At 36.9% G+C, this 12,689-nt stretch overlaps 1 protein-coding gene across 5 annotated transcripts in view; it reads right to left on the bottom strand.

Moving 5' to 3' along the window:
- Positions 1–12,689, bottom strand: part of CNST (consortin, connexin sorting protein) — a 45,439-nt gene that overhangs the window by 22,019 nt on the left and 10,731 nt on the right. For 3 of the 5 annotated variants that reach the window (XM_070734054.1, XM_070734057.1, XM_070734059.1), the window contains exons 3-9: positions 11,039–11,246; positions 8,403–8,476; positions 7,271–7,659; positions 3,984–4,162; positions 2,754–2,784; positions 1,700–1,786; positions 1,049–1,163 (exon numbers count right to left, since the gene is read on the bottom strand). In XM_070734054.1, the coding sequence (XP_070590155.1) occupies positions 1,049–1,163; positions 1,700–1,786; positions 2,754–2,784; positions 3,984–4,162; positions 7,271–7,616 (758 nt within the window). In that variant the 5' untranslated portion in view covers positions 7,617–7,659; positions 8,403–8,476; positions 11,039–11,246. The remainder of the gene's footprint in view (positions 1–1,048; positions 1,164–1,699; positions 1,787–2,753; positions 2,785–3,983; positions 4,163–7,270; positions 7,660–8,402; positions 8,477–11,038; positions 11,247–12,689) is intronic. The other 2 variants (XM_070734055.1, XM_070734058.1) reach the window with 1 other exon arrangement.

Below are 12,689 nucleotides of genomic sequence, written 5' to 3'. Positions count from 1 at the left end.
AGCCACAGAAGAAGAAGAAGAAGAAGAAGAAGAAGAAGAAGAAGAAGGAGAAGGAGAAGGAGAAGGAGAAGGAGAAGGAGAAGGAGAAGGAGAAGGAGAAGAAGAAGAAGAAGAAGAAGAAGAAGAAGAAGAAGCAGCAGCAGCAGCAGCAGCAGCAGCAGCTGCAATATCTTTAAATTGAATCCTAAGAAAAACAGATTGAAGTACAGTAGATGATGTCCAAACTCCCTTCTAATTGATTCCAAGAGCTTCCACTTATATTTTTGAAAAGTTGTAATCAAATGTTCGGTGTCTTTTATAAGTATGACAGCATTTTGAGCCTACCAAACTACTACCAATATACAGATAGTCCTGTAGTTACAACCCTTTGGTTTAGTGTCCATTAGAAATTACAGCTGAATGAATGGCATTTATATCCAGTCCTTGAAATTACAGAAACACAGAGGTCTGGAGGTGGGGTTTCGAGGACTTCCATGTTTTTGCGATGCTGCAATTTCGCTGAGGCTCTCCTCGCTGGGAAACCCCACCTCCAGACTTCCGTTCCCAGCGAAGCGCTCATTTTTGCGAAGCTGGGATTCCCCTGCAGTATCGCAAAAACACAGAAGTCCAGAGGTGGGTTTTCCTATGGAGGGGAGCCTCAGGGGAATCCCAGCAGAGCAAAAACGGTTGCTTCGGCTGGCAAAAGGGCTGAATTTTGGGCTTGCACGCATTAATCGCTTTTCCATTGATTCCTATAGGAAACATTATTTCATCTTATAAACTTTTCACCTTAAGAACCTCATCCCGGAACCAATTAAGTTTGTAAGACAAGGTATCACTGTACGTGACAAATTTCAAGTTTGTAGGCTTTACAGTTCTGGAGTCTTCATGATGAGTGAGTGGTATTTGGCTTTTATATATATTGATTAAAAGGAAGGGCTGCTGTTCCAAGAGTGAAAAATATCCAACTTTTGGATGTATAAGAATTATCACACGTAGAACTAACTGTGAAAAAATGTTAACTTATGCTGTATAATTTTATTACACACAAATAATGTTCATCACTTACTCTTGATGAGATGTGCAAAATTCAGCAATTTTGTCTAGCTCTTCATTATTCAGTTCTTTAGAAGAGTTCTTTACATTTGGAACCTCATTGCACTGTGTTGCTTTCCATTTTGTTTCTATTAACAATGCACACGTATGTTAAAAAATGAACTATTTAATGTTTCAGAAATATAAATTATAAAAAAATTAAAAAACCCAAACAGGGTTTTTCAACCTTGGCAACTTTAAGACTTGTGAACTTTAACTCACAGAATTCCTCAGAATTTTGAGGAATTCTGGGAGGTAAAGTCCACAAGTCTCAAAGTTGCCAAGGTTGGAGACCCGTGTTATAGTAGGTCTTTAATCATCAAAGCAGAACAATAAAAAATGATGCCTCCTTTTATGAAAATGTTATGGGATTCTTCCCATCCCAGTACATGTTTGTTCAATGTGCTCAAAAAGTCATGACACACTATATTTTTGAGTACTGTTTGTCTAATCAGAATTTCTCATTCATTAATAAGATTTAGGTGAAGTCCTAGTCATAGAACACAATGTAGGCAATTATCCGTCTGGGTTCATAACTTCCCTGCAATCAATGTATTGTAAATGAGGACATTTCTCAGGTTTTACTAGACATAAAAGTTTCCACTATATGAAATACTGTACTTACCCCACTGCTGCTGAAGGGAAGATAGATTTGCAAGTAATTGCTTGTGATACAACTGTTCAAGCTGAATGAACTTCATTGCTTTCTCATCTGAATGGAAAATAAAGGAAAATACAGACACAAATTGCCACTCATTGATACGTTTTCAAATTAGCACCACTTTTATGATAGGAGGAAAATTTGATGTAGAAGCACACATGTTTTCCAATAGTAGTGATTAGGCTTTGAAGCTGATAGGTAACACTCAGTTTGCAAATCCTATTGACAATTGTTTCTTCTTTGGATATGCATATAATTGTGATAGTTCTGACTGTTTAGGCACATGAAAACTACAATAAAGGAAACAAGGCTTCTTAGTCAATAATGAAATTGATTACAGCAATAGCACTTAGACGTATATAGCACTTTACAGTGCTTTATCTCTCTCTAAGCAGTGTAGAGAGTTTACATATTGCCCCTAACAATCTGAGTCCTCATTTTACCGACCTTGGAAGGATGGAAGGTTGAGTCAACCTTCCATCTGCCGAACTGCTAGCAAAAAAAAAATCTTGCTACCATACTGAAAGAAGGATCAAATCTTTAAATGTGAAACCCTTTCTTAGTATACAGTGTTTACACTGTGCCTTCTTGAACGCCATATCTACATGTATTTCAGAAAGTTAGTATGTATATATACTGCTCAAAAAAAATAAAGGGAATACTCAAATAAAACATACTAGATCTGAATGAACAAAATATTCTCATTGAATATTTTGTTTTGTACAAAGTTGAATGTGCACAACAGCATGTGAAATTGATTGTCAATCAGTGTTTCTTCCTAAGTAGACAGTTTGATTCTACAGAAGTTTGATTTACTTGGAGTTATATTGTGTTGTTTAAGTGTTTCCTTTATTTTGTTGAGCAATGTCTATCTCCCTCTTAGCATTAATAAATCAAAATAAGAATAAGTGTAAGAAGAATTTTGGTTTTATTGAACTGTACTTAAAAATTCACGTCTATATGTTTGTATTTTGATATCAGACCAGAGTCAATGTTGCCTTTTTTCAAAAAAGGATACATTCTCCATCTTGAAAATAAGTTTCAGCAATCTGCAAAGAAAGAAAAGGGGGCAAAGTTTTATATATATTTATAATATTTTATACGTGCCTGTAGGGGACATAAAATTCATGATGTCCTAAAAAAATTATACCGCCTTAAAAAAATGAAACTATTAAGATACCTGACACACTAAAAAAAAAAAATACAGATGTCAGATATAGTCAATAAAGACATTCACAAGAGTGCTGCCTTATGTATCACCCATCCACCTAGCTAAGTGCTGTTTTCTTTAATGCATCACACTTTGCTTTTTTATTACGGACATTATTTTGAATTATAGACATACTTGGACCAGTGAGACTGTATAAAGAGCTCACTCACACAAAAACCACCGTACTGATCAATTTATCACTTTTTGAATTAAGCTCTTAGGATGTTTTGTTATCTTTGTGCAGCTTAACTATAGATATATATTATACAAGAGTTTGGTACTTTGCAGCATGTCAGCTGTTATTATTAATTTAATTTAAAAACTTTTCGTAAAACAGCAAGTAGGGCAAAAAGCCCAGATAGCACAAATGAAATTGAATAGGAGTGGCAGGATACCTATGCCTGATCTCTTAGGACAGTGATGGCGAACCTTTTTTCCCTCGGGTGCCGAAAGAGGATGCACGAATGCTATTGTGCATGCGCGAGTGCCCACACCCATAATTCAATGCCTGCGGAGGGCGAAAACAGCTTCCCCCACCCCCCGGAGGCCTTTTGGAGGCCGGAAACGGCCTGTTTCCCAACTTCTGGTGGGCTCAGGAGGCTCCTGTTTCACCCTCCCCAGGCTCCAAAGGCTTCCCTGGAGCTGGGGGAGGGTAAAAATGCCCTCCCCCATTCCCTGGAGGCTCTCTGGAAGCCAAAAACACCCTCCCAGAGCCTCTGTGCGAACCAAAAATCAGCTGGCTGACACACACATACACATTAGTGCCATAGGTTCGGCATCACTGTCTTAGGAAGTGTAATAATTCTTTAGCATTCATGTAGAGCTGATTTCTCCACTTGATTCTGTTAATAGAAGTGTTGGGGAATGAAACTGAAAATCTAAGCATAGAATACACATATTGCTCTGAGCGATACATTCAGATTCTAATAAGACAATATTTAAAATGCAGATATTTTACTTTAACATTTTGAAATCAATGTGATAAACACTATCAACATCAACAATGTAAAAAAAAACAAGTAAGCAACAGCTTACTACCTGGTGCAGGAACAGGGGAAGCACATTTGAATCCATTTGCTTAGATTCTCCTTGAAGAAGAGAGAAGAGGAATTGTAAAGTTTGAGCTGGTTCTTTCAGAGGATGGTTTGAATTTGTCTTGTTTCCATCTGCCCCTTGCACACAAGATACTGCTGTAAAGTCAGCTTTCTCTTGTTTGACTGCAGAAAATGTAAGAGAAATATATTTTTTTCTTTTAAGAAAACGTAATGTCAGAAAAAATATATAATACCCCAGATAATTTCAAATTTGATACATAAATCTGTTGACATAAACTTTTGTCTCCTTTCAACCCCTGAAGTTGAAGATGGTCTTGATGATCCGTTTCCCAGGAACAACGTAGATATGACCCAAAAATGTCACAATGGAAAATCAAATCTTTCTTTCTCATTGCCTCATAAGTGTTTGGTGTGTCTCCCTTTCCAATGCAGTTCATGCACTAAATCTGCATTTCCCCTGCCCCACAGGAGATGGATCAGAAGAGCTGTAGAGCAGTGGTTCCCAACGTGCGGCCCACTCCCCACAGGGGGGCAAATTGATTTTTAATGGGGGAAATTTGAATCTTGTCTAAACCTAGTTAATGGCCTTTTAGGCTTCCTCTGCATGTGTAGAGTTCACTTTTTGAATAGTAAGAATTATATGTCACGTGGGGGTAGGAGCATCAGGATTTTAGAGACGCTTGGGTGGGGCATGGACAAAAAAAGGTTGGGAACCACTGCTGGAGAGTAAGAGTATGGGGCAAAAAAAGTATGATTGTCTTTCAGATTCAAAGAAGATATGCTATTATGTATATCAACTCTACTTGAATGCTAAATAATTACTATACTCGGACCCAAAGGTGGCTCTGCCGCCCCAGTCTAGAAGTGCTAATGAATTAGGTTTGGGCTGATACGATTTGCAGATGAAGATAAATTGCATAACGAAAACCTGTGTGCGATGGAGTCCTAAGTGGAACAGCTGTTGCACAATCTTTTGCAGAAACGATCTTAATCCTGTGGCATGGTGAAACATTACAGCTGGAGACCTGGCCTTCTGCAATAGGTGAGCAAGACATCTAAGCCTCTTGTGCTCTACAATGCCTACTGGAGTTGCCTGCCTGATTGTTGATCAGTCTCCTCCGATCAATCTGCCAAAACCAGACTCTCACCCAGAGTTGAAGACCTGGTAGCTACTTTCACCTGGTTTGGCTCATCTGCCGAGACAGTTTACTGGGGTCTGGCCGCTACATGAAGCCACAGGTGAGAGCTAAGCACTATGTGGGGATCAAGCAGGTCTAATAATAATAATAATAATAATAATAATAATAATAATAATAATAATAATTCTGAAGCATAACACACCAGACATTGTGATCGCGGAGAAAAAGAAAGTATAGATCATCGACATCGCAATCCCAGGAGACAGCAGAATTGAGGAGAAGCAGCTAGAGAAATTAGTGAAATACGAAGATCTAAAATCGAGCTGCAACGACTCTGGCATAAGCCTGTGAAAGTGGTCCCAGTGGTACTTGGCACACTGGGCGCAGTACCAAAGGATCTCAGCGGACATTTGAAAACCATTGGAATTGACAAAATCTCCATCTGTCAATTGCAAAAGGCCGCTTTACTGGGATCGGCAAACATAATTCGCCGCTACATCACGCAGTCCTAGGTGCTTGGGAAGCGCCCAACTGGTGATGAAATACGAAATCCAGCATAGTGATCTTGTTTGCTGTGTTGTACTGATAATAATAATAATAATAATAATAATAATAATAATAATAATAATAATTTATTAGATTTGTATGCCGCCCCTCTCCGAAGACTCGGGGCGGCTCACAACAATGATAAAAACAATAATATAGTGAAACAAATCTAATATTAAAACCCTATCATATTAAAACCAGACAACACATATTGTTATACAAGCCTCTCTATTTTCAGTACTGTTTCTTATTATCCCTATGCTGACCTTTTAAAAAAATATCGTGAATCCACAGTGTCAACGTCTTCATTAGATTGCTTATTGTTACTTCATATCTTTTTCCTCATCTGTTAGCTCATTAGTTTGTAGCAATAGTTAGGATTTTTAACACCAATCAGCATCACTTCACACTTGCTCTGGCTGAATGACATTTGTTATTTTGATGCCCGCTCTCCTAATTTGCAGAAAGCTCTTCACAGTCCCTTATTGTTTTACCACTCTGAACAATTTAGTGGCATCAGCAAACTTTGTTATTTCATTAGTGATGTCCAGTTCCAGATAATATAGAAATGTGTTACAAAGCACCAACCTTTAAACAGAAGAACCCTGACAGATCTAACTGGCTACATATTTATTTTATTTATTTTATTTTATTTATTATTAGAGTTGAAAGGGACCTTACAGGTCATCAAGTTCAACCCCCTGCCTGAGCAGGAAATCCTACATCACCCCAGCCAAATGGCAGTCCAATCTCCTCTTGAAAGTGTCCAAAGTTCGGGAGTCCACAACCTCCGCTGGCAGGTCGTTCCACTGGTTGATTGCTCTCACTGTCAGGAAATTCTTTCTTATCTCCAGGTTGAATCTTTCCTTGGTCAGTTTCTAACCGTTGTTCCTCGTCCAGCCCTCTGGTGCCCTGGAAAACAGTGTGTCCCCCTCCTCTCTGTGGCAACCCCTCAAGTACCTGTATACAGCTATCATGTCCCCCCCTAGCCCTTCTTTTTACTAGACTATCCATGCCCAGTTCCTTTGTGAGAAATTTCTCCTTTGTGTGAAATTTTATTCCTTATCTTTCTGTTCTATTCTTTACTTTAACCCACTGTTCATCCACTGGCCTTTTATTCCATTGAGTTTAGGACTAGTGATTGAGAACTGTTAAGATGACAGACATGGTGTTTCTACTGATAAAGATGAATTGGGTATGTGGAGTGATAGTGAAGTAGTTGCTATTCCTTGTGAAAGGAAGGGTTTTGCAAGCCTATTGCCTTGACATTAATTAGGTTTTAGACCTCTACTGGCCTGAGTGAGAGTGGGATCTGATAGGAAGAAGAGCAAAATGCATAATGAGTACTGAATTTGGGTGGTAGCTTGTAGATATGTGGCAATGAGCTTGGGAGGTAGGAGGATGAACTGTAAATCTGGTTTTTGAAGTTGTGGCCTGTGAAGTCAATCCTCTATATGATCTTAGACAGAAATTTCTAAAAGAAAATTTAAAGCATTTTTGAAGTAAAATGTACAAATGCAAAATAGTTCAAGGAAATTGATCAGAGTTATACGATCAATATGAGTGTATTTAGGAAACCACTTGCCTTTCCTGCTAAGACTTTTTGGGTTTTTTGGATTGTTTTTTTCAGGACCGAGCTTCTGTGGCATATCTGATTTCAAACTTTGACATTGCATATCGATTTCATCTGCTTGGAAGCAGGATGTAGAGTCTCCAGTGTCCTCGTTATTATTAATGCTGTCCTGCTCAACTCTTCCCATTGCATTATGAGAGCTTTTCAGAGTATTATGCTTCCTACTGTTGCACTGATTTTCGTTTTCATCTGGAGAAGAAGCCAAGCAAGTTTTGATCCTTTCTTCCTGTATGTCAGTATGAGGTACATCTTGTAAATTTAAATGAAGATCATTTGTAGGAGATTCCCTATCATCCATTATAGTAAACTTTATTTCCACTTTGTCCAAATAACTCTCAGCACTAAAAATGAAGTAAAACAATGGATGTTAATAATAAATCTTCACTACCAATCTTTGTTAATAATGTAGAATGGAATGAGCTCTCTACCATTACAGATAGGTAACATTTCACAGTTGTGAATACAGCTAGCAAATTTTATAAATATGAAATAGCATTGCCTTGAAAAATTATAGTTATTTCAAAGAAAATGACTTAAAATTTATATATCTACAGATGTGCATTTGTGAAAGTTAGAATGTTGCAATTAGCCAAACACAAACATTAATTCAGAATCTAATATTTAACAAGATGTTTAAACGAAGAAAAGCTTACATTATAATTAGAATAATTGCCTGCTAGTTCTTACATTAAGCAATTAATTATCCATCTGAGATGTACTTTGTAAACCTTAAACTCTACATCTTTTATGATATAACTTTCGTGTCCTTTCTGAAATGGGGGAAAATTAAATAGAAATACTTAAATATTTGCCTTTCAAAGATGAAATCTGACAGGATTGTATAAGTGAGCTTTGGTGGGTAAAATAATGGAACACGTGATAAATTTAAAAAGTAAATTATTTTAACTATGTTAAGAGATATCACTGGAACTGTTTTCAAATTAAAGTCACTAATTTCATAGCAAAAATACTTCCAGTCGTAAATAGAAGATTGTTCATATATTATTTATTGACTCCTATCAAATTAAGTTCCCAACCTTTTAAGTTCAGAAACAGGAGAGTACATTAGTAAGAGCTAAATTACCTGCTGTTGTTAAATCAAGTTTCCTTTGAGTTCAGCTCAAGTCTTGATAACTTCATCGGTACTCCATATGTTCTCTGAGCAAAAAGACAAAATTGATTTGCTATTGGTTTCTTCAAGGTTGTTAAATTGTGCGTCTTTTTGATTCATAAAAGTTATTTGAGTCAAATTTGGTTCCTGATGATTACAGACGTGTCCATATTTTTTTTCCTGACAATAATACAGAAGTGGTTTGTCACTGTCTTGTTCTGCAATGTTATTTTTTCCCCAACTTCCCTGCCTAGCCTACAGCTCTGGCATTTCCTGATGGATTTCTCATCTAAGTAGGAACCAGGCCACATCCTGTTTAGCTGCCAAACCCAAACAAGGTAGGCCAGTAGAGTTATTAAAATGTAGCATTATAGCAACATAGGCAGGGTCATGTAAGACACTGTGGGAGGCTGGGAAAATAATGGAAAGTTGACATTAGCAATCAAGAGATGGAAGGTGAGTTCACTGGTAGTTGACAAGATACGGAAAAAAACCTTTCAAAGAGATTCTGCCTTAATGATTACACTATAACTGCAGGTTAGTGTAACAGAAGTTTCTGTTATAGTTTTCAAGACAAAAATTAACTATCAAGTCCAACATTAGGGGAAGGTTTGGTAGGGAAGGTTTGCCTATTTGCCGATGACTCTAAAGTGTGCAATAGGGTTGATATTCCTGGAGGCGTCTGTAATATGGTAAATGATTTAGCTTTACTAGATAAATGGTCAAAGCAATGGAAACTGCAGTTTAATGTTTCCAAATGTAAAATAATGCACTTGGGGAAAAGGAATCCTCAATCTGAGTATTGTATTGGCAGTTCTGTGTTAGCAAATACTTCAGAAGAAAAGGATTTAGGGGTAGTGATTTCTGACAGTCTCAAAATGGGTGAACAGTGCAGTCAGGCGGTAGGGAAAGCAAGTAGGATGCTTGGCTGCGTAGCTAGAGGTATAACAAGCAGGAAGAGGGAGATTATGATCCCGCTATATAGAATGCTGGTGAGACCACATTTGGAATACTGTGTTCAGTTCTGGAGACCTCACCTACAAAAAGATATTGACAAAATTGAACGGGTCCAAAGACGGGCTACAAGAATGGTGGAAGGTCTTAAGCATAAAACGTATCAAGAAAGACTTAATGAACTCAATCTGTATAGTCTGGAGGACAGAAGGAAAAGGGGGGACATGATCGAAACATTTAAATATATTAAAGGGTTAAATAAGGTCCAGGAGGGAAGTGTTTTTAATAGGAAAGTGAACACAAGAACAAGGGGACACAATCTGAAGTTAGTTGGGGGAAAGATCAAAAGCAACATGAGAAAATATTATTTTACTGAAAGAGTAGTAGATCCTTGGAACAAACTTCCAGCAGACGTGGTAGATAAATCCACAGTAACTGAATTTAAACATGCCTGGGATAAACACATATCCATCCTAAGATAAAATACAGAAAATAGTATAAGGGCAGACTAGATGGACCAGGAGGTCTTTTTCTGCCGTCAGACTTCTATGTTTCTATTATTGGGTAAGATAAAAGAAGCAAGAAGTGCATAGTATTCAGTAAAGTGCCTTTGGCCACTTATAACCAACAACAAAATGCTAAACCAAAAATTTTGTTCCACAATCTGAGGCATATCTGGCTGTATATATACAGTACAGCCAATTATTAACTAGTCAGAATAATAAATTGGACTGTATATAATGTATGCACTTGAATATAGAAATTATTTTCATATAAGACTATTACTATTACTAATATTGAGAGATGCTACTTAGAGTTACTTATGAGTTCTGCATGCATTCTTGTAAATATCTAGCTGAATGCAAATATTAATTCCTTCTATGATGTGATTATCCACTCTTCTCCTGTCCCTACTCCCATATATAGGGGCAAAAAGAGGTTTCTGGGTATTAGCATCAAAATGAGTAAGGGGGTAGATGAAGCAGTGAAAAGAAACAACAGGTGGGGAAACAGGTATTTTTGTTGTTGTTTAAACAGAGATGTAAAAAAGGAAAATGTTCAATTACCTGGGAAATAAACATATTAATTTACGATATTTATCTAATAGTATTTGTATTACGCTGCAATCTGTTGCACATGTACCTTATACTGTAATTGTATATTTCTATATGCATGTAGAATTAAACATTTATCTTTCCATGCTATTTTTAAACAATTATACTAATAGAAAAAACCAAATTTTTTTTTTCTTAAATAAATGTCGAGAATTATTTTTTCTAAATTTATTTTTACAAAATCAATTAAAATTGAAAGCCACATTCCTGGAACAATTGCTTATCTTCCCACTGGTCAACTTCTATTAAATTGAATTTGGAAAGCTGCAATATACAGTTTTGGTCAACAAATCATTTTCTGCCAAAGCAAATGAAATTTCTTCTAAAAAAGGTAGTTCTTGTTTATCAACCATAAATTGGACCATCAACTCGATTGTTAAGCAAGGCAGTCACTAAATGAAACAGTGGTTGTGCTTATAGAATGTATTCAAATTATTCAAAGGCAAGAGTGGAAATTGTACACTGAGATCATCTCTGCAACTTTTTGTTCCTTATAAATCATTTAATATAGTACTGTCATTTGTTCTTTAAATTTCTTACCTCCTTTTTGAGAATCTCATTGACTCAGTCTAGTCATGGCTTTCCCCCTCTTCTGTTTCCTCTCAATTAATTCACTCTTCTTTCATATATATAAGGGCGTAAGCTGGAAAAGGGGCAACCAGTGCTGATCAAGCCAATCAAAACTGGCTATGTAATGATTGAACAGGTGCCTCTCAATCTCAAGGCTGGGAAAATAATGACCAGAAGTCTGTTAACATGAAAGAGTGAGAAGAAAAGGCTTAGGACTTAAATCCTGCCAGTGAGTGACCAGGAGAACACGTTTTGCAAATTCATTTTCTCTCTGTAACTAACGTGTGTCAATACACACTGCTCAAAAAAATAAAGGGAACACTTAAACAACACAATATAACTCCAAGTAAATCAAACTTCTGTGAAATCAAACTATCCACTTAGGAATCAACACTGATTGACAATCAATTTCACATTCAACTTTGTTGTGCACATTCAACTTTTTACAGAACAAAGTATTCAATGAGAACATTTCATTCATTCAGATCTAGGATGTGTTGTTTGAGTGTTCCCTTTATTTTTTTTGAGCAGTATATTTCTAGCATGCCGGTCACTCACTCTGACATCAATCTTCATTCAGCGCCTATTTATTCTTGACTTTCTTTCCTTCTTTTTTTACCGTAGCTATCCCATTCCCATTAACCTTTCTTTCTTCTGACATATTCAACTCTAATTCTCTACACAAAATAAGGCAGAAGAATGCTTTTAATAATAATAATAATAACAACAGAGCTGGAAGGGACCTGGAAGGTCTTCTAGTCCAACCCCCTGCTTAGGTAGGAAACCCTACACTAAGTCAGACAGCTGGTTATCCAACATCTTCTTTAAAACTTCCAGTGTTGGAGCATTCACAACTTCTGGAGGCAAGCTGTTCCACTGATTAATTGTTCTGTCAGGAAATTTCTCCTTAGTTCTAAGTTACTTCTCTCCTTGTTTAGTTTCCACCCATTGCTTCTTGTTCTACCCTCAAGTGCTTTGAAGAATAGTTTGACTCCTTCTTCTTTGTGGCAATATTCTTCGTGAGATATTGGAACACTGCTATCATGTCCCCTCTGGTCCTTCCTTTCATTAAACTAGCCATGCCCAGGTCCTGCAATCATTCTTCATGTGTTTTAGCTTCCAGTCCCCTAATAATTTTTGTTGTTCTTCTCTGCACTTTTTCTAGAATCTCAACTTCCTTTTTACATCGTGGAGACCAAAACTGAATGCAGTATTCCAAGTGTAGCCTTACCAAGGCATTATAAAGGGGCATTAACACTTTGTGTGATCTTGATTCTATCCCTCTGTTAATTCAGCCTAGAACTGTTGGCTTTTTCGGCAGCTGCTGTACATTGATGGCTCATATTTAAATGGTTGCCCACTAGGACTCCAAGATCCCTCTCACAGTTACTACTGTTGAGTCTGCGGAGAGGGCCGGCATACAAATCTAAATAATAATAATAATAATAATAATAATAATAATAATAATAATAATAATAATAATATTATACCACATATACTGTACCTGTGCATTTTGTTTTTCTGGTCTAAATGTAGAACCTTACTTTTTTATCATTGAATTTCATTTTGTTAGATAGCGCCCTTTGTTAAAGTTTGTCAAGATCCTTCTATATTTTGTGCC

The sequence above is a fragment of the Erythrolamprus reginae genome, chromosome 1 (assembly GCF_031021105.1).
Source record: "Erythrolamprus reginae isolate rEryReg1 chromosome 1, rEryReg1.hap1, whole genome shotgun sequence".
NCBI classification, from domain to species: Eukaryota; Metazoa; Chordata; class Lepidosauria; order Squamata; family Dipsadidae; genus Erythrolamprus; species Erythrolamprus reginae.
This window is presented reverse-complemented; position numbering and strand designations above follow the sequence as displayed.